The sequence below is a fragment of the Neofelis nebulosa genome, chromosome 2, assembly GCF_028018385.1.
Source record: "Neofelis nebulosa isolate mNeoNeb1 chromosome 2, mNeoNeb1.pri, whole genome shotgun sequence".
NCBI lineage: Eukaryota > Metazoa > Chordata > Mammalia > Carnivora > Felidae > Neofelis > Neofelis nebulosa.
In genome coordinates, this window is record NC_080783.1 from 151,236,090 (window position 1) to 151,258,485 (window position 22,396).

General features: G+C 40.3%; 1 protein-coding gene across 1 annotated transcript in view; it reads right to left on the reverse strand.

Annotated features, from left to right (window-relative positions):
- SAMD13 (sterile alpha motif domain containing 13) overlaps positions 1 to 22,396 on the reverse strand; it is a 40,604-nt gene that overhangs the window by 7,862 nt on the left and 10,346 nt on the right. The window contains exon 3 of the mRNA XM_058716806.1: positions 9,980 to 10,091. Within this exon, the coding sequence (XP_058572789.1) occupies positions 9,980 to 10,091 (112 nt within the window). The remainder of the gene's footprint in view (positions 1 to 9,979; positions 10,092 to 22,396) is intronic.

Here is a 22,396-nt window from a genome sequence, read left to right on the forward strand (position 1 = left end):
ATTCTATCTCTCACTCCTCACTCTCATTACACCCACTTTCACATTTCAAATCCACTTTTTCCAAGGTTATGAGTCTCCAGGCTCTTCCTTTGTATCAAGTCTGCACCCCCCGGTTGGCACTGGGAACCATTCTTTTATATGCCCTCTCAAACTGCCCTCTTAGGCTATTAGCCATCCACTGTGCCCATGCCACAAGCACCCCATCCAGGAGCAGTGTAGCAATCCAGCTTCTCTGACTCCTATACCTGGTGCAGCTGGGGAAAAAAAATCAAGACGCTGTGAAGATGAAACATTAGATGTGGGCACTGTGCCGGTCTCAGCTGGGTCAGTAAAAGTCCTCAACAGTTCTGGGTATCCTCAATCAGATCTCTCTCCCATTCCCCATGGTGGTCACTCTTAACGGTCACTGCTTTCCTCTAGTTCCTTACTAAACCTCTCTCCGTCCTGTCCACTCCAAGCACAGGAACTTGCCTCTTGTTTAGCAAAGGAAATAGAGACTGTCAGGAACTCCCTTACTGTCCCTGGGGACAAGGGCCATCTTAGCTAGATCGGTATACATCCTCACCTATGTCCCTGGAGCACAGGAAGGATAGAGGAAGAACAGGAAGGACAGGGGAAGATATCCCTGTCTTGCTCAGAATTAATCCCTTCATATTCTTTTTAAAACAACAAAATAAAATATCTGAGTATTTTATCGACCAAACTGAATGAAGTGAACCATGTATATTATGGCCGACATTACATTTTATTATGGTAAAATATATGTAACAGCAAGTAGGCCATTTTAATGAACTGTTTTTAAGTGTACAATTTAGTGGCATGAATTTATTTACAATGTAGTGAGATCATCGCCACCATCTATTTTCTAAACTCTTCCATCACCCCAAACAGAAACTCTATTAAGCAGTAACTCCCCCTGCCCCCAGTCCTTAATAGCCTCTAAGTTGCTTTGTGTCTCTATGAATAATTTGCCTGTCTTAGATATTTCATATAAATGGAATCATACAATATTTAATTGGTTTACTTCACTTAGGAGAGTGTTGTCAAGGTTCATCCATATTGTGGCATGTGCCAGAACTTCATTCCTTTTTATGGCTGAATAATATTCTGTTGTATGTATATACCACGTTTTGTTTATCCATTCATCTGTTCATAGACACCTGGGTGGTTTCCACCTTTTGGTTGTTGTGAATAATACTGCAGTGAATATTTGTGTACAAGTATCTATTTGAGTCCCTCTTTTCAATTCTTTGTGGGGAATTATTGAGCCATATGGTAATTCTATGCTTAACTTTTTGAAAAGCTACCAAACTTTTCTACAGCGGCCGCATCATTTTATATTCCCACCAGCAATACATGAGGGTTCCAATTTCTCCTATCTTTGCCTTTCCATACTCTTTGATCTCATCCTTTTCCTTATCCTCAGGGAGTTTGCTTTATTTAACTGTCCTCAATTTCATTGAATTTTAACCTGTCTAATTCTTTTGGCTACTTTCCTGCATGTAAATAAGTTTGAGTGTCTCCTCTCTCTGAAAAGAGCTCTCATGTCTCTATACTACCACCACCCCTACCCCCACCTACTGGTTCTCCCTCCACTTGCCTATCTCCTGTTCATTCCTCAGCTTGGAGGAAAGGGTCCTCCACCTCAATAGTCACCAATACTCCCCCACCCCCAACTCCACTGAAACCCCACCATCATTCGCAGACTCCACTGGGGCTTCACCTTTTTGAGGAATTTGACCTTGTCAATCATTTCATTTTTCTTTAAACTTCCTCCTTCATTGGTGTCTGTACAACCCCTCATTACTGGTTCTCTCCTCACCTCCCTGACTTCTTTCTCAGTTGCTTTTCATAGTTGCCTTTTTTGTCCCAACCATTAAAAACCTTGGTGTTCCCCAGGGTGCTGACCTTGACCTTTTTCTCCCCCCCTTCTATATGCCTCTCTCATTCTCATCCTTCTTATGACTGTTGATGACCTCATATCTCTGCCCCTAGGTCTTACTCTTCCCTTGAACCATCTGCTAGATATGTCCACCTGGAGGTACTACAGGCCTTCAGATTTAATGTGTCCCAAACTGTGCTCATTTTACCCTTTTACAACTTACCTCCCACAAACATCCTCGTTAATGGCACCACTTTACAACCCACCCAATCTGGAAACTTGGCAGTCACCCAAGTCCCGTTCTTTGCCATCTGTGGGCAGTGAGCTCGGTCTTGGGTTACAGCAGAGAACAGAGATGGGACAAATCTTCATCCTCTATTGCCAATGATCCACTAAATTCTTCTGGCCATCTTCCCATATTTTCGAAGCCATCTTTTCCTTTCCCCAGTGGAATTATTACAGCCAGCTTTCCCACCTTCCATCTAGTTGTCCTCCAAGCCACATTCCACATTGCCACCAGACTGATCTTTCAAAAACACAAATCTCATCCTGGCACTCACTTCCCACTTAATATCTTTCCATGGTTTCCCAGTGCTTTTCAGGTCAAGTCTTCCATCTGCCAGGCAAACCAGACTGTCTGTACCCTGGACCCCTGTTTATCTTTCAGGCTTATCCCTTGATGTTCCCTGCTCCACACCTCTAACTACAAGGTACTTGGAATTCTCAAGATAAATCATACTTTTCTCGTGTCCTCATGCCTTTGTATTTGATCTTCCCCTGCCAGGAATATTCTGTGCTTCCTTCAAATGGTTCCCACACCTACAATCATTTCAGGTGGTTTGTTAAAGTAAAATAATACTTGTAATGATGAGCACTAATTACTTCAACAGTTTTATATTTATTTTAATAAGCCTTAGAAAAAGCTACAATAACTATTGAAACAACTGAACAAGTGAATGAGACAAAGAAGCACCATGAATGTACCTGGCTATGTGATAATGTCTTATAACTGGTCTCATTTCAAATAAATGACTTAAACAACCATTTGGGATTTTGGGTTTATAGAAATATGTTCTATTTCAATCAAAAATTCAAATGGTTTCTTCCTTATCAGTTTTGCTTTCAATTCTCTTGGCTGTTTTCTTTTTCTTTTTTTTTTTTTTTCAACGTTTTTTATTTATTTTGGGGACAGAGAGAGACAGAGCATGAACGGGGGAGGGGCAGAGAGAGAGGGAGACACAGAATCGGAAACAGGCTCCAGGCTCCGAGCCATCAGCCCAGAGCCTGACGCGGGGCTCGAACTCACGGACCGCGAGATCGTGACCTGGCTGAAGTCGGACGCTTAACCGACTGCGCCACCCAGGCGCCCCTCTCTTGGCTGTTTTCTTATTGTTAGCATCATCCACTGACTTTTTAACTATTTCCCAAATATTGGTGGACTGGAAGGACACAGCGGCAGAATCTGAGTTGCCACTACCTCTGTTGATTATGTTATAAAATATTTTAAGCATTTCAGGAGCCTTCAACTGTAAAGAAATACCAGGTGTCAAAGCACCTTAAATATTTTCAGTAGTTGGTATTATAAAACGCTTAAAAAGTAATAAAAGTGATTTCTAATTTGTGGGGACTTAACTAATCTAACTCAGAGCTGAATGTACCATGGAGCTAGTGAAGCTTAACTTTTGCCTTAGTAATTGTGTATTCATATTTCCTAATTTTTCTCCACAAGGAGGGCTCTTAAAATTGTAAAAAGCTTCCCAAAACCTAGATTGGTCCTGGGTCTAGTTAGAAATACCCACCAGAATCACTACAGTTGAAATCCATCTGGCAATGACTTCGGCCACTATGCTCAGAGTTGCTCTGATTGGTCTCCCTACTTGACTGCTCCATTTGGAAATAATGTTATTTGGCAATTCGTAGCAGTGAGAATTTGTATTCATATTTGTTAAGTCAGTGGCTTCAGAAAGTTAGCAAATAGCCATCTGAAAAGAAATGCATTCCAAATGAATGGTTTAAACAACCAGTTGGGCATTTCAGAGTAAAATACTGCTCTTAGTCATGTGGTTTGGGGACAGTGAGGAGATAATAGAGTAAAATTAATTTGTCACCATGAATTGCACATTACATTGTTATGATACTCTGAGGAAAAAAAAAAATCTCAGTGATACATATTGTTCTAGAAACAGAATCACCGATGTTACTCACTTATAAGCTTGAGGAACCTGAACAATAGGAATTATAGGACACTGATTGAGTGGCAGACTGCTGTCTTCCAACTCCTTCATATATAATGTGACTATGTGAGTCAGACAGACAAAGACACGGAAGTGCAGTGACTACATGACGAGCGGCAGAGCTGGCTGTGATCCACATGAGGGTCCAGTCTGAGTGATGATGAACCGGACTGCCAGAATTCCTTAAATGGCAACTAAAAGCACTGTCAATAGAAATGGCTTCACACCGGAGAATGGTGCTCATTTAGCCTTCAGAGTCTGACAGAGTAAACCTTATCCTAAATGTTCTGTGAGGAAAGCGGAGATGCTTTTGAGTAAGATTAGTCAGAGGGTTCTCTTAAAAACCAATACTAGGAAAGTAGAAGTCCTTTTACTTCATAAGTACCTTTGACTCTTGAAAACCAGGCAACTTCTATCTAAGGGCAAGTGCCATATCATCTAGTCACCAAAATTCAACACTGTATACCTAATATCTCAAGTGGTTTTGTGCTCTGTGCTGTGCATTGAAAGCATACTTCATCAAGGCCGGTTCTAAACTAATACCTGACTATTAACGCAGCAGCTTGAGCAATATTCTGCTTGTTTACATCAACATTCACTTTATAGAAACCTGTGTCCTAGAAAGGGCAGACTCTTCAGGATCCTCCAGTGATCGATATCAATCAGGAGAAAAGAAACTTGGAGTCATGACTCTAACTAACACTCTTCACCACAGCATGAGAGATCTGTCTGCCAGAAGACACCTGGGAAAATAGTCACCACACCATGGTGTCCATAGGAAAGAGAGCACTGACAGAGTTGTCATCATTGTGTCCTCCACTAAGGACTCCCACTGCCTCCTGTTCTTACGGGTCAGTGAACCCTCTGGAACACTATGTTAATGGGGCCAGTGAACCAAGGAAGAGTGAGTGGTATCACTGGTCTTAAAGGGGACTGACCAGAACAGTAAACAACCTGAAACACACATACACTACTGACACTGGGTCATCCTGGGTGGGGCAAGGGGCTAGGCAGGGGCTTAGACCTTCCCTCCGGACAGTTCTTTTGGCTTACAGTTGTGGCTTATGCAGAAGGGTCAAAACAATTTTACAGAAGAAAACTTGATAGAGATCACTGTACCAGAAGGAAACTTAATGGAAACCATTGTCATGTGGCAGTGCAATGTGTCTGCACAGGGAAAAGGCAGTCATGCAAAAATCACCAGCTTAACCAGATGCTTCATACCCCAGGAACATGGGACACCATTTCTGCCCTTTGGACAAACCTTACTCAATGGCCTGACATCTTCCAAGGAGGCATGCTTCTAGAAAGCCACATCTGTGTCTGGTTGCTACAGCAACAGAATATCCAGTATGGTACTGTGAGGCCATATCACGAAGATGGATAGCTGAAAGTCAGCCCAGCTGAAGGTGGACATGTCTGGCATCAATGTCACTATTTTAGCCAGCGCTAAGTTCTGATCACAGTTCTGGAGGCTGGGAGTGCTCACAGTGCCAGCATGGGCAGGTTCTTGGTGAGGCCCTCTTCCTGGCTGCCAGGCGGTATCCTCTTGCTGTACCCTCACATGGCAGAGAGAGACAAGCGAGCTTTCTGGTATTTTCTTTCCAGGGCACTCATCCCATCACGAGGGCCCTATGGTCATGACCTCATCTAAATCTGATTATTTCCCAAAGCCCTCCTAATACCATCACATTGGGAGTTAGGGTTTCAACATGAGTTTTGGGAGGGGGCACAGACATTCAGTCCATAACAGTCGGCCATGAAACTAAGCTCCCCACATTATTGACAACTGTACTATCCTTTCCAGACTTGCTCTTTCCAAAGTGGTTTAGAGGGTACTCTCCAGTCCTGTCCTGCTACTGTCCAATGGCAAGGCAAAGCTTTCTTCCAGGAGATTTCACACTGTGGCGCTTCTTATTGTTTCTTAGCTGCTGAGACCTGGAAGATGTACCTGGAAGGGACATGCGTTTGGGCTGGGGGTGGTCTCAGTCTTCCCATCTAGGATGAACTTGGAGAGTGACTGCTGACTTTTGAGATTCACTGCAGGAAGATCCTTGGAGGTGAAACATGAATCCTTCTTCTTCTTCTTTTTATTTTTTATTTTTTATTTTTTTTAATTTTTTTTTCAACGTTTTTTAATTTATTTTTGGGACAGAGAGAGACAGAGCATGAACGGGGGAGGGGCAGAGAGAGAGGGAGACACAGAATCGGAAACAGGCTCCAGGCTCTGAGCCATCAGCCCAGAGCCCGACGCGGGGCTCGAACTCACGGACCGTGAGATCGTGACCTGGCTGAAGTCGGACGCTTAACCGACTGCGCCACCCAGGCGCCCCTATTTTTTATTTTTTAATGCTTATTTATTTTTGAGAGAGAGAGTCCAAGTGGGGGAGGGGCAGAGAGAGAGGGAGACACAGAATCCAAAGCAGGCTCCATGCTCTGAGTTGTCAGCACAGAGCCTGATACAGGGCTTCAACCCATGAACTATGAGATCATGACCTGAGTCAAAGTCAGACGCTCAACTGACTGAGCCACCCAGGTGCCTCAACATGAATCCTTCTGAGACATGATGATGGAAGAGGCAGGCTAACATAGTAAAGGATCCTGATCCTCAGTTCTCATGGAAATCACAGCAGCTACTTGTCTTATCAGCGGGGCCTGACCAGTGATTCCCTCCTTTCCCTTCTTCTACCTCCTTTAATGAGAGGAGGGAAGATGACGATAATTACACGCAGGATGAAGATGGGGATTACTTCCAGAGAATAATTCAAGGCAGACTCTTTCCAACCACCCTTCCATGAGAATGAAGGAACTCGAGCTTCTAGACCATTTCTCAGGCTCCTGAGTTGGGTTCAGCACAGTAGCAGGATGATGCCCTTTCCCCCTTGAAGGACTTCTGAATGAAATGCTTTGGGAGAATTTGTTCCCTTTTGCCTCCCGGTGTTGCTGGTACCACAGTGATGTCATCCTTGGGAGAAAGGGCCTGCTCCTGGGCCAAGCTCAGAGCTGGCCAGCTCCATTCTCAGGTCCTGCACAGAATCTGGAAGGCCCAAAGGACACCCCCCTCTGCCCCCAGTCTGGGACATCTGCCTCCGAGGAGTCTGAGTAAAAATGCAATCTGAAAAACACTTTTGGGCAGCTGGGAATTTGGCCAAGAGACCTTTTAGCTCAGTCCTTTTTTTGGTTAACCTTTCACAATATTGTTTAAATTTAATTTTGGAAGGGAGTTATTCAACTGTAATGACACAAATGGATATCACTCCATTAAAACCGAAAATAAAATACGTTCCAGCTGATCAGCCTTCGCTTTTCAACCTGAGCTATTCTCCCCCACAATTTTATTATAAAAATTTTCAAACATGAAGTTGTAAGAACTTATATAGTGAAAACCCTTATGACCATCACCGAGATTCTACAATTAACATTTTCTATACTTGCTTTATCATGTCTGTCCATCTACCCATTCCTCTATCCAACTGTCAATACATATTTGATGCATTTCAAAGGAAGTTGCATAAGTCAGTGTATTTCTCTAAATATTTCAGCTTGCATATTCCAAATTGTTTAATTTTTTTATAGTTCTTTTGATTTTGAAGTAAAAGGTAGATGCTATGTAACACACAAATCGGAAACATCATAAACCTGTGCATATGCAGTGCATCTACTGATGCGTATACATATAATCCAAACCCTCATCAAGACACGAAATGCTATCATCACCCAGAAAGTTCCTTTGTGCCGCTTTCTAGTCATTCTCCACTCCCACCTATCCAGAGGCAACCACTGTTTTAATTCTTGCTATCAATGATGCATTTTCCTGTTCTCAATCTTTATCTAAATGGAATCGTGACGGTCTGAATGTTTGTGTGTCTCCCAAATCATATGTTGAAACCTAATCTCCAGGGGGTAGTAAAGGTAATTGGTGATAGTGTTAGGACGTAGGGCCCTTGGGATGTGATTATAAGGATTAGTGTCCTCACAAAACGAGCCCCAGAGAGCTCTCTCATCCCTTCCTCCATCCAAGGACACAGCTAAACGACAGCTGGCTAGGAAGAGGGCCCTCGTTAGACACCCAGTCTGCAGTCTCCTTGATCTTGGAATCCCCAACCTCTAGAACCATGGGAAATGAATGTTTGTTGTTTATGCCACCAGTTTCTAGTATTTTTGTTATAGCATCCCAAATGGACTAAGATAGGCACTCTTCAGTATGAACTCCTGAGTGAGGGTTCTCTTACTCAATGGGATCCTTTGAGACTCATCCAAACTGCTCTACATGAGTAGTAGTTAGTGTGTGTGTGTTACTGGGTGGTATTCCGTTGTGTGACTATACTACATTCTCCCACTGATGGACAGTTAGGCTTTCAGGTGGGACAATTATGAATAAAGCTACTGAGAACAGTTTTGTACAAATCTCTTATGCACATATGCTTTCATTTCCCTTGTGTAAATTCTCAGGAATGAAACTGCTGGATCATGGGGTAGATGTCTGAGTATTTTACACCGCCCCCAACACTGTAGGAGAATGTGTTTGTTCTACATCCTCATGAACATTTAAATTTATTGATCTTTCTAATTTTAGCTATTCTGATGAGTGTGAAGTGATTTAAGCAGCTATTTTGGCAAATTTTCCAAATTAATGACAACAAATAGACACACATACAAACACACACACACACGCACACATATATACATATGTAGAGAGAAAGTGAGGGAGGGTGGGGGAGAGAGAAAGAGACAGAGATTAAAAGAGAAAGAGGGAGAGACAGAGATCAGGTTTGAGAAAAATATTGAAGGAGATTTAGAGATTTATATATTAATATATTAGAAAAGTTTACCTACCCAAACCCAGCGTAGAGAATAAGAGATGGCTAAACAGATATGGAAAAAGCAGCCAGACACATTCTTCAACTTATAATTCTATCAATTATATTACAATACTTAAAAAGTAAATTTAATGCTTAGAAAACTTCATCCTTCACTGATTGGGAGACAGGATCTCTGTTTCCCTGCAGGGCTGGTCCGGTGTAGACCAAACATGCCCCCTCAATTTGCTTCCTCATGGTCAAGGCCCTTTGAGCACCATCCCTACAGAGCTGGCACAGCCTTAAAAATGGAGTCCGAAATCATGCAGACAATGGAGAGGGGCCCTGCTTCTCTTTCCCTCTTTCCAATACCAACCCTGGACCTGAGAGAAGAGAATTAACAATCTGGGGGCAAAAACATTGCGCAGGGCCTACCCCAGGCCCTGTGCATACACAGTCCTTTAATCTTTACACCACTACCCTATTGAGTGAGGCATTGATGGCCGCATGTTGTGGACATGAAAGCAAGACTCAGACAGATACAGTAACTTGCCCAAGGTCACGCAGAGTTTAACTCTAAATCTGTACTCTTTCCCCTCTACCTTGCTAAGCACCCAGAAAGCAAACTGGAGGGGGCTTACTAGCTCAGTTGGTGCTGAGGCCAGTAGTACATGGTGCTGCATGTCTCTAGTCAGATCCATCCCTCATTTTCCTTTCTTTTCTGTTTTCTCCTTTCCAGGGTGTCTGTGTTGAAGGGAGGGCTGTCCCATCTTTCAGAAGGTGCAGATGTAAATGAGCTTTAGCCCTCCTTCCTGCAGCTGTGACTGTGTCCCAGGGCTTGGGGCTTCCTCTGGCAGGAAGGAATCATTAGCTTGTCACTTTCCTTCTGCCCTTCCCCACCCTCCTCAGTATCTTAGGGTCTGGTGTGATCAGCATGTGATGTGGAGGACACGCACAGACTCACAGATCCCTCACTGCTCACTGGTCCTCTCCCCGCTCATTCCCTGTGCCCACTGTGGGGAACAGGTAACCGTGTTCATTTGTGTCTCTCTAGACCAACTTACCTGCTCCTGAAAAGCACTAGCTTGCTCCTCAAATCCCGCTGTTCGGAAATAGTTGACGACATCCATCACAGCCCAGTCTGCAGGGTCTGGTGGCCTCCCATTCTCCATGGAACTGCAAAACACAAATCCAGACATTTGTCATGGCGGAACATGCAAGAGTGTGTGACTGGGCTCACTTACTCAGACTCCCAGGGGCGGGCCCCAGCCAGCTTGCTAGAACCATGGTCCTCTCTTCCCTCAGAGGCCCAGATCTCAGTTTACCTCTCTCAGGACCATAATCATTCTTGTGTTTCTTGGGTTCAGGAGATCATTACTCTTGCTGGCTCAGTCATTGCTTTCCTGATAAACCATTAGACCCTTCATGAGTGGTTCCATGATTTCTGGCAACTGACAGAATTATATTTATACTCCCGGATTACACAAACCAGGCCCTGTACAGGATGGCCCCACATACCTGTCTTTTCCCATCTCCTACCACCTTCCCCATTCCCATCCCCACACACCCTCTCTGCAGCTGTGAAACTGCAGGGCTAAAGCCATTCCCCAATATGCTGTTCCTTTCACAGCTGTGTGCCCTTCACATGCTTTTCCAGCCGCTTACAATGCCCCCTCATTTGTCTCTACTTGACAAAATCTGCCATTCCTACCTGGTTCCACCTAGTTCCCATGCTACCTCCTCTGTGAGGCATTTTCTGGCTCCCCCAGGAAACTGTTTTAGTTATAATCTCCTATGCACTTGAGGACTCCATTCAAACTCCATTGTGGTACTTTCCACACTGGATTATACTCTCTGCTTACTGGACAGTCTCTCCCATCAGAGTGGGAGATGAGGGCTAGGAATATACATCTGGGTCTGAATCATTTTAGTATTCTTAGTGTCAAGCATATATTAGGAACTCAACCAATGTGCAAATGACTAGACAATGATCTAGTCAATGTCAATGACTAGACAATGATCAAGAATCTGAAAGGGTCTATGGGTAACCTGCCTCAGTGGATTTAGAAAGGAGGGATAGGAAAAGTAGAATCGCAAGAACCAGCTATCACTGTGACTTTGCCTCATTTCTGTTTTAGGAGTATTTGTCTGGATTTCTCTACATCTCATCCAAAGTGATTCTTCATCTAATCACATTGTTTCCCTGCTTAAAATCCATCAAAAGCTTTCCATTGCCTTTGAGATAAATTTCAAATAGCTTAACTTGGCTTGGGAGATCCTCAGGACAAAGCTCCTGCCAGCTCTCCAACTAGGAATATACTAATGAGCAAACAGACATGGTCCTTACTCTCATGGACCCACAGTTCTGTGGGGGTAGACACTGATCAGTAATCATACAACTAAATGCACAGCTAGCTGTATGCTATGGAGGACAGGTACACTGTGCTATGACAGTTTAAAGGGCAAGAAGATACTTTCCTGTGGAAGTTTCTTTTGAGGTAAGGTCTAGAAAGCAGCCGGAAGTTAACTGTATGAAGTCAGGTGAAGATTATTTCAGGCTCTTTCATAGGAATATATACAGTCAGCGGAGCTATGCAGATCTTGGAGGCCACATTGAGGATTCTGGATTTTTGTCTACAAGCAATGGGACTTGGTAAATGGTCTGATATAAAGAGGGTGACCAGATCAGATTCGCATTTTGAAAAAGAGAATTAGAGAGGAGCCAGAGGGGAAGAAGGGGGTGCCAGTGAGAGGTGGTCTACTGGAGTCATCCAAGCAAAGTCATGGTGATCCAGACTAGAGTGGTGGCTATGGACAGGAGAGGGAGTGTGTGGATGTGAAAGATTTTTAACCACGAAAATCAGCATGACTTAGTCGTGGACTAGACATAGAGAATGAAGGAGATGGAAGTGTCATGGAACTGGAAGGACAGTGGTAACTTCTCTTAGATGCCACTGCTAGGTTTAGTTGGACACACTGAATTTTGAGTACCATCTATATACAAGCAGAGACTGAATGTGGGATATGTGTCTGGTGGTCAAAGCAGATGAGTGGGCAAGAGGTATACATTTGGGAGACAGAAGCATTTAGAGAGTAACTGAAAACTTGGGAGAGGGTGACAAGAAAACTGGGCCTAGAACTAACAACATGTAGCACAAGTTGAAAGCATTCATGTTACTTTTAATGGAAATGAAATTGCGCAGACTTTGGGGATTCCTGAAAACATTCAGATATTCATAAGTCAAGCTGTACATCTTCCTCATCCCTAGCATAATGGTTTGCCCATAGTAGGAACTTAAAATATTTGATTAAAAAACCAAAATTCTGTCTTAAGAAAAGACAGCCCTTAATCAATGGCACACATGATCAATGATTTATCAACACAACACTTGATTTAAAAAACATTTAGAGACAATGCTTACTAGTTAGTAGCGTTTTCCCTTTCAGGCTTAGAGATTGTGAATCTATAAACACTGCATGCCCATGTACACATGCACTCATATACATGCATGCTCACTACGTGCACACACACACACACATACACACACACACCTTCCTACCGTTTAACAGGCAATACACACAGAGAAAAAGCTACTTCAAACTAACCTTGGCAAACATTAACTATGTATTTTAAAGTCAAAGCTAAGTGTTTTTTTAAAACATTGTCCACATGCTGGGATTTTCCATCATCCCATTAATGTACACAATCACGAGCTGATAGTGGGCACTCCCTTTAAGGTACCATTTTTCTTCCCTCTCTTGCTTAAGGTGGGTTTGAAGAATGTTTAGAAAGGAGTTCATTTTCCAACAAATCTTTTAAGTTTTCTAACGAGCTCACTTCTAGCAGTGAGCAGACAGTCCCATCAGATATACTTTTAAGTGCACCAGAAAACATCTGAATTCACTCTCCCCGTGGCTGACTTCAATTAACTGCCTTTCCTCATAAAGAATAGTTATCTAATTGTAATACAAAAGTATGCTACGTTGTCATGTTAGGATGGGAGGCTTTCCTGATTCTTATTCTTCTGGGATATGACATCATCACTTCCATAAATGTGAAATATTCCTGAGTACTAGCAATGCAGCAGAGAACAAAGACTTTACAACACTGTGTGTGGGTAGCGTACCACGAAGAAGAAGAGCCATGGAGAACCGGCGTGCTTTCATATTTAGGGCAAGGGGATCCACACAGAAGAAACAAGCAGCATGAAACCAATCAGTGCATTTGGTGATTGATCCACCCTCAGTTTAGGCCTAGCAGCAAAATAACTTAGAAGAAAAATCACAGTGTTAGACTACTCACATCCCAAGAGGACAACCTGTCTATCTGCATCTCTTCAGCTCTCCTGCATCTGGCATAGGTCTGAGGTGCACAGCTGATGCAAAGCAAAACGTTTGTGGACTAAGAACCAGAGAGTACATAGAGTCTGTAATACACTTTTTATACATTTCCTATTAACAGCCTCCCAGCTCCTTATCAACTGGCTACTGTAATAACCTGTTTTTAGGAAACTAAGGATTAGAAAGGTTAAGAAACTCACCCCAAACCACAGAGTAGATAAATCAGGAATGGATTCCATATATATTTCTTCCAAGTCTGTGCTTTTCTACTCTCCTTAACTCACTGATGCAACAAAGATTTACTAAAAGCCTACTGACTTCTCAGTCCTAGATGCAAGGTTACAAGGATAGGAATACATAGTCCCTGCCCTCAAGAGCTAGCAATCTGATGAGGGAAGCAGACATGTAAACAGCTAACTCTAAGTAATACTAGAATTGAGAGGTGGGGTGCCTAGGTGGCTCAGTCAGTTAAACACCCGACTCTTGATTTTGGCTCAGGTCATGATCTCATGGTTCATGAGACAGAGCCTGCATCTGGCTCTGCACTGACAGCACAAAGCCTGCTTGAAATTCTCTCTCTCCCTCTCTTTCTGCTCCCCTCCTACTCCTCTGCTCTCTCTCAAAATAGAATAAATACACTTAAAAAAAAAAGAGAGAGAGAGAGAGAGGCAAACAAGTGCTATTGAAGACACACGTGCTGGAGGGCCCAGAAAGTTCTGCCTGACTAGGACACCTTAAGATTTTCAATGGCAATTTTGAAAGGCATCTATTGCTCCAGACACATCCTAAGTTAGCCCTTGAGAGAGGATGGCTTGCAAAGGCAGGCACATGCAGGCACATGTTGTCACTTCAAGGTTGTTTATGGTAGAGTATGATGGATAATTTTGCTGGGCCCTTCCAGTGTTTTTTGGCAACAGTTTTAAGAAGAAAACTGGAGATGATCAAGGGCAACATGAAAGTGGGGGCTGGGGGACCCGAAGTGCCAAGGCCACATGAAATTATGACTACATTTCAGACAATGGATTTAAGGGTCACCTCTTCCCACTAGGAAAGCCATACATCTCCTAAAGGACTGCTCTTTGTGGCCAAACTGAGACACTTTGTTCCCTTTTAAATGGACCATTCTCTCCAAATCTTTTCTTATAACTTGTGCATGTCAAATTCCAGAAGGAGTTTAAATGGCGCTGTTTAAAACACCTCCCAGATGGTGGTTCCCATTGTGGCTGCTAATTTTGTGCTGATGAAATGAGATGGCAGATACAAAAGTTCCATTATCCACTTGATATTTATTATTCACTATCATCATAGCAAAATGTTTCTTAAAATATAATGTATAAAGATGACAAATTCAGGAATATTTTTCCAGGCATGGGATGTTTAAAAAATATATATATGTATTCTAACTTATTACAAAAAACTAGCAAGAAACGAAGGGTAGAATTTTCTACAATCCCATCACTTAATCAAATCATTTAACACAGTCACCATTTAGTCCTTGTGTATATGGGTTAAGTACATCATACGTATATTGATAAAAATTATATCATGCGTGGATAATTCACACTGGGAAGCAATTATACCTTAATTAAACAATCACCTCACTTTTAAAGAGATCTAGAGACACAATCATTGGGACAGAAATGCAATACATAACAAATTTGGCACATACATGCAGATGGAGACCTTATTATAAGCGTTTTTCATGTTGGCACATTGTAATTTTAAGTGCTGGCAGCATAAGTCTCCATTTCTCCTTTACACATTAGTGAAGGCAGGTGGAAAATAGCTGAATCCCTTTCTCGGAATCTAGCATGTGTGTATTTTATAGTACTCATAATATTCTCGATTCTGAGGGTTGGTCAGACCAAAAGGAAACTGTGCATAAATACAATCCATATGAGATTTCAAAACCCCATTATACTCATTAATTGCATTTCTGCTTTAAAGTTCAGAGCAAAAGCTATTTTCGACAGTAGTCAACGTAATATAGTAATATATTTATCACATTACTCCTTTTATACAGCTAATTCTCAATGTTACTTATGTTTCCATTCAGAAATGCATTCTAACTTTGTAGTGCCTTGATCTTTATAACTTATTTTCAAAATGAAATTAAACTACTCTTTGCCCATATCTTAGAACAGCCTTTGGCTAAAAGCAATATAATTCTGATTATAATAAATTAATATTGATTTTTTTTTGCCTATGACATATCTCACAACACCGCAACTAAATGAGCTTTAGTTTTATCTCACTCCTTCTTCCCTCTCCCTTCAACCAAACTAGCAGGGATCTGGCTAAAAGGAAGGCCTAAAAAAAAAAAAGGATGATTCAAAGTTTCTTGACAGGCCATTTTTCATTTTTTTAAAACTCTGATAAGTAAGAGTTGACTGCACTTAGCTGCAGCACATTCAAGCAATGAAAGCACTGAAAAAAACAAATAACTCTTCAAGCCTTCTGTATATTTCAAATTCTTTAGTTTGGCATTCAGAAATTTGATTCAAACGTAACTTTCCAGGCTTATTTCCCATTCTAAGTTTGTACTGAAATCCAACTGGGCAACATCCTGGATTTTCTCATATCCACAGTTTGGTCATGCCATTCAAAGCTCTGTCGGTTCAGCCGACAAAGATTAGAATCCTAATCACTTTTTAAAGGTACTGGTTAAACGTCCTATTCCTAATATCCCAAAGCTCTTATTCTAATCATTAATTAATTTTAACCTGCCTACTCTAAGCCAGGCACTTGATGAGCCTTGGGAACTCTGTCTAGCGAAGGGGAAAATCTCAAGTCAGCCAACTGATGAAAAGGGTTATGTGTGTCCCCTGCCTTATTCCACAAGTGGTTAAGGAACAGGAGGAATCGACAGATGGAAGAAGGAGGGCAGAGAAGTAAAAGTCACCATGGCAAGGTGAGTCAGGCCGTGCTAGGTGTGGAGAGAGGCTTTGGGGGCCTGAATCAGAAGCAACACAGGAGCAGACCCCAGGGACAGACAGGGCATCTTCCTGTATTTCTTTCCGCTGTACTAGACTCTTCCTTCAGGCTGATGGCTCTCCTCCAAAATCACATGGCATTCTGTCTTTGACATACCTCTGCTGGGAATGTCTCCCCAGCACCTCACCCCATCTTTCCAAAAACAAGGGATTCTGTAACTGCCTCTTTCCCTACCTGTTCTCAACTTACTTGTACAAATAAAGACCTCTGAACAAGTGTAAATAAGGACACTCCTCTCAAGAGGACGCAATGAATTAATTTTTTATTCACTATCAGATACAATTCATGCCAAAATTCCCGCGAAACACAAACACACTTATGTTTCATATCCCAGTCAACACTAAAGACAACTGTGCAAGCACCACCACACGAGCCTTCCCTCCCTGCTCTGAGCCACAGCCCAGAGGTCACTATTCCAAAGGAATTAACTATGGCTTTATTATTAGACAAGCTCGGCTTTCCTTCTGTAGGGATATCAGTAGCATGCCAGAAACTAGGTAGAAAACAGCAACCCATCAGAGCCGCTAACATATAAAAGATATATAATGCATGTGTGTGAATTTTGCTGGATTTGACTGAAACTCCTGTTGTTTTCATGCTTTAAATGATGACATGCTTGGCTGACTCTCTGGTTTTATGCATTTTATTCTTTTGAAATGTACACTTCTTTTAAAAAAATTTTTTTTCATGTTTATTTATTTTTGACACACACACACACACACACACACACACACACGGAGAACCTGATGCGGGGCTTGAACTCACGAATGGTGAGATCAGACTTGAGCTGAAGTCGAATGCCTAACCGACTGAGCCACCCAGGTGCTCCTGAAATGTACACTTCTTTAAGGTAGTTGTTTGCAATGGACACAATACAAATCAACACAATAAACAGACTCAATTCTTAACTCAGGTTATCATTTAATTTAAGGGAATAATCAAATATTTGTCATAAGACCCTATGATTAAACTGAATTGTGCCCCCCCCAACCAATTCATATGTAGAAGCCCTAACCCTCAATATGATTGCATTTCAATATAGGGCTTTTAGTAGATAGGACAATTAAGATTAAATGAGGTCATAAGGGTAAGATCCTAATCCAGCAGGACTGGCGGCCTTATCAGCCAGCATGCATGCACTGTGGGAAGTCCACATAAAGACCAGAAACACAGGTCTTATCAGGAACTGAATCTGCTGGTACCTTGATTTTGGACTTCCCAGCCTCCAGAACAATTTCTGTTGTTTAAACCACCCAGTCTATGGTGTTTTGTTATGGTAGCCTGAGCCAATATGCCATCTGAGTATCATAGTGAACAGACACCCTAAAATATTAAGGAATGAATTTTAGCTTCACTAAGAAAAATAAAACTGTACCAGTTACGAGTATCACTATTAACTCCCATATATTATTTGTATTCAAGAAACCATATAGCACCCTAACTTATCCCACCAAAAATATCTGCAGAAGGGTTACAACATCAGATCCTGATTAGAAAGGTTATTTTTCAAGTTTGAATTATGGGCTCAGTTTACCTCCCTTCCTATTCTCTTTTTTCTTCTTCCCTCCTTCTCACCATTCCTTCCTTCTTTCTTCCCTCTCTTCCTTCTTCCCTTCCTTTTCTCCCTTCCTCCCTCCCTCCCTCCCTTTCTTCCTTCCTTCCATCCTTCCTTCTTTCCTTCCTTCCAAACCATTAAGAAGCATTTGGTATTTAGCCACTTAAAATGTTTTGGGAGTTTTGTTTCCCCTGCTTTTAGTATAGAGGTATCCTCACCATCATAATGACCCTCTGTTTCAGATTGCTATTCCCTGGAAAGGATAGCATGGTGGGAAACATCACTCATTGTGTTCACGGAGAGTCAAGGAGTGTGGTTGTGGGGTCTGGGAAAGGTAAAAACAGACAAGAGGAGCCTAATGGGGAGAGAGTACCCAGGAACTACCCAGCAGATGGATATAATTTCCTCATGGCTTTCAAAGAAAATACATCTAAGGACTACTGATTATTTATGGGGCACCACAAATGGACAGGATTAGGAGCAAATGAGCAAAAGCTGAAACCAGTGATCAGACACACAATTATTTCTATGTTTCCTCTTCCTCCTTTGCTAAGGAGCCAGGCAAGGGTTTCAGACAAATAACCAAGTATCCTATATCCCATTAGGTTATTTATTTAACCCTAGATGTGACTGCTTCCCTTAGAGATGGGGACCTGAATGGTGGATTGTTGTACACACAAGCATTGTTAGATAATTTTTATAAGGTTAAATAATAGTAGCCATTGTTGTTACTGTTATATAAAAATCCTCTCTGATAATTCTACAATGAGATCAGAATTTTGAAATTCTAACAATACTAACAATAACTTCTAACTCTACCTTAATATTTACTTCCACCATTCACCTGTTAACCCTAATTCACATGGGCAAAAATGTTAATTTCTTTAACTTAATGCTTAGCTTAATAGTTATTATAGTTAACAGCCTCCCAAAAGTCAGTATTATACTATTAAAGCAAGCTTAAAACTTTATAGCACTCATCACAAATAAAAGTATCATATTAAAATTATAAAAGGAATTTTAGTTTCAAAATTAAAAAAAAAAGTCTATGCTTCAAAATGAAACCATATACTGACCACAAAGGCAGGGGATATGGTGAGATATGCGTGCAAGAAAAGGCTCAGCATTAATAAGAAATAGCTTCTTTTCAAAATCCTTGCTAAACTTTGCTACTGTGAATTTTCTATTGCATTAGAGTTCTCCACTGAGGGGTAAGGGACATGGCGATGGTAGGGAAATAAACCACTTCCTGTTGAAAAGCTGCTAACTTGTTATAAGCGTCTATTGTGTGGGAACATTTGTTCCTCTTCTATCCTAGAAGAAAACCAAAGAAGGGAAAAAAGACTCACTGTTGAGAAAGGGAGTAAGACTAAGTAAATGACACAAAAAAACTGATATTGAATACTTGTGATTTGTACAGATAGGCACATACATGTAAAATACCTAGAATTCTTTTTGTTTTTTTTTTTTTTTAGAATTTAGTAAAACTTCTAACATGGATCCAACATGTTCAAACATAGGTCAATAAGAGTGTCATGTATCAATGTTTATGATTAATCTAAAATCTGTGCATCTACAACCCACAAAAACACAATACTGTAATCCCACTTGTTCAATAAAAGCTTATTTTATGTATCCTTTAAGTATATGTGCACATCCCTATGTATGTATGTGTATATTCCTGAACACATGTGAATATACGTGTATGTTCTTGTATGACTATGTTTATACATATGGGATCAGAAAAGTATTTGTATACAAAATGTATAGGATCTAGTCCAAATTATTAAGATGGTTCCCTCTTATTTAGTTATTTTTAAACTTAATAAACAGTCATGAACCCACCAGGCAAAATAAAAGTTAGGATCTTGACAATGACTACATCCATACCCCCTCACTTCCCTCCTAACCTTCCCTCCTAACCTTCCTCCTAGAACATATGTGCGAGAGTTTCACCTGGCTATATACCTGTGAAATATGGTAGCCATTTGACCAAGGAACTGAATTATTAATTGTATTTAATTTTAATTAGTTTAAATTTAAATGTAAAAACTTGAACAGGTACAAAATATGTTTAAACACAACTTCATTGTTTTAGTGTGACAACATATCACTTTAAATGCTGCATCACCTAGGATACTTTGTTGAAGTTCCCCTATCAGATGCATGCGTCCTCTCTAGTATTATACACAAACACACAACCAATCAAGTTGGTATCAACGTAGTGATTCAGTTCAAATGATTTTTTCCTACACACGTATGTAGCACTGTAATGTATTTGATGCAAACAGCTCAAGTTATAAGAATCTTTTTGTATGTTACATTTGGTAATTAAGTTGACATTCCTAACTACTTTAATTATAATAAATATGTTTTAGTTAAACATAGGAATGGATACAGAGCGCCTGGGTAGCTCAGTCAGTTGAGCATCCGACTTGGCTCAGGTCATGATCTCACAGTTTGTGGGTTCGAGCCCATTATCAGGCTCTGTTCAGAGCCTGGAACCTGCTTCAGATTCTGTGTCTCCCTCTCTCTCTGCCCCTCCCCTGCTGACACTCCGTCTGTCTCTCTTTCAGAAATAAATAAACATTTAAAAAAAATTTTAAAACTAGGTATGGATAAATTTGAAAGTTTAAAAGGGTAGCATACTACTCATGCAGAATTGAGAGGAGATGTAGGAACTAGCATCAGAACCAGAAGAATAAAGAAAAAAGGAGGCTGGCTGAAAGTATATTGTAAATTTCACAATGAATAGCAATTGCAATTTGCTGGAGCAGAGCAAAAGGAGAAAAAGCAGCCTGTTGTGTAAAAAAATGATAAAGATAATAAAATGTACAGTATTAAGAGACTGTACAGTATTAAGAGAATTTTCATTGAACATATAGATTTGGTAACTTTCTTTTCAACAACCAAAAAGGAACTAATGACATTAGCCACTTGAATTCAAAATTAAATGTCCAACAAAATGCTTTAAAGTGATTTTAAACAGAATCTGAGCTTATAAATTTGTATAGCTATATACGGCTTGGATTCTTGCACAAAAAAGAAAACAATTTTTCCATAGACATCTGGTTATATTCAGTGTTGTTAGAATATTATGAGAAAAGACTAAAAAGGTACTTCACAAAAAGTGAAAGAGTTTTCAGTCAAGCCATCCAACAATTGCCTGAAGAAGACAAAATCTTTTTAATAATATCAAAGATCAACTGGTTAAAAATGTGAAAAACACAATTACTTTTCTTTAGCTTTAGATAAATAGTGCAACATAAAAGACACTGCCCAATTGATACTTGCAGTATGCTTTGTCTCAAAAAACTTCCAAATTTTTGAAGAAATATTGTCAATTTATGGCCTGAAACACTGAACTCATACTTTAAATATTTTTAAACCTTTTACATCTGTCAAAGAAAAATTTCAACTAGATATGAAAAAATTAAACTCTATTCTGATGGATGTTAACTAAAACAAAATCTGGATTTAATGTAATTCTAAAACAAGTGACTGATGTTTCCCTCACCGCTTTATTCTATTGTATGATATCCATGTTCAGTTTTCTAAAGCAAATTCTTGAAATGTCATAGATACCATTGTTAAATCATTCATTATATATTTGCAAATGCTATGGATCAATGCCAGATAATGGAACTGTTAAAACACACACACACACACACACACACACACACACACAGAACACAATGAATTTAATGATGTGTGTTCTTTGCCAATTCTTGTTGGATAAGTCCTAGAAGAATTGTACAAAGATCTACTATACTGTTAAATCCAATTCAAGATTTTACTACATCAAATGAATGCTTGCCAAATATTCAATGAAGACCAAAAAATGGCAAAGTATATTATATTTTTTCATTGACATCACACTACATGTGAATGAACTAAATTTGGACCTGCCTCCCCCACCCCCCCAAAAAAGGAAAAGCTGGTTTGTGACCAAGCTAAACTGGCATAAAATTTGAAATGGAAACCTTTCAGAGTATACATACAATAGAGCAATAATAATATACCGTAAGTATACAATGATAATTTTGTAATTTTCTAACAAATTTTAGGAAAAGTTTGAAAAAATGATATATTGACATGGGTAAACTTACAGTTGTTTATAAATGTATACACCACTTTGAATTCAATGTTAATGAGATTGAACTGACAAAGTCTTAGTCAATTTATTTAACTTGGACATTTTGAAACGGATACATATTTGCTTCAAAGTCAAATCAAATCTTCTAAAAAAGAAGAACCAGTTGTGTCAATGTATATACATATAATACAAAAATAATTTTTTGGTATTTGATTCAGTTATTAGAACTTTTAAGTATGTTTGGAATTATTTGGGTATGTGATTCTACCTTTTTTAACTGTAAATCTTATGAAATCTAATACAGATCAAATACTTCCAATGAAAATTTTGCATCCAAATTGAGATATAAAGCATAAAATACAAAATGGATTTAGCAAATTGAGTACAAAAGATGTAAAATGCCTTGTTAGTAATATGTTTTTAACTTCCTGGAACATCAGTTTTCTCATCTATAAAATGGGAATAATAACATATACGGTACCTCAAAATATGGTT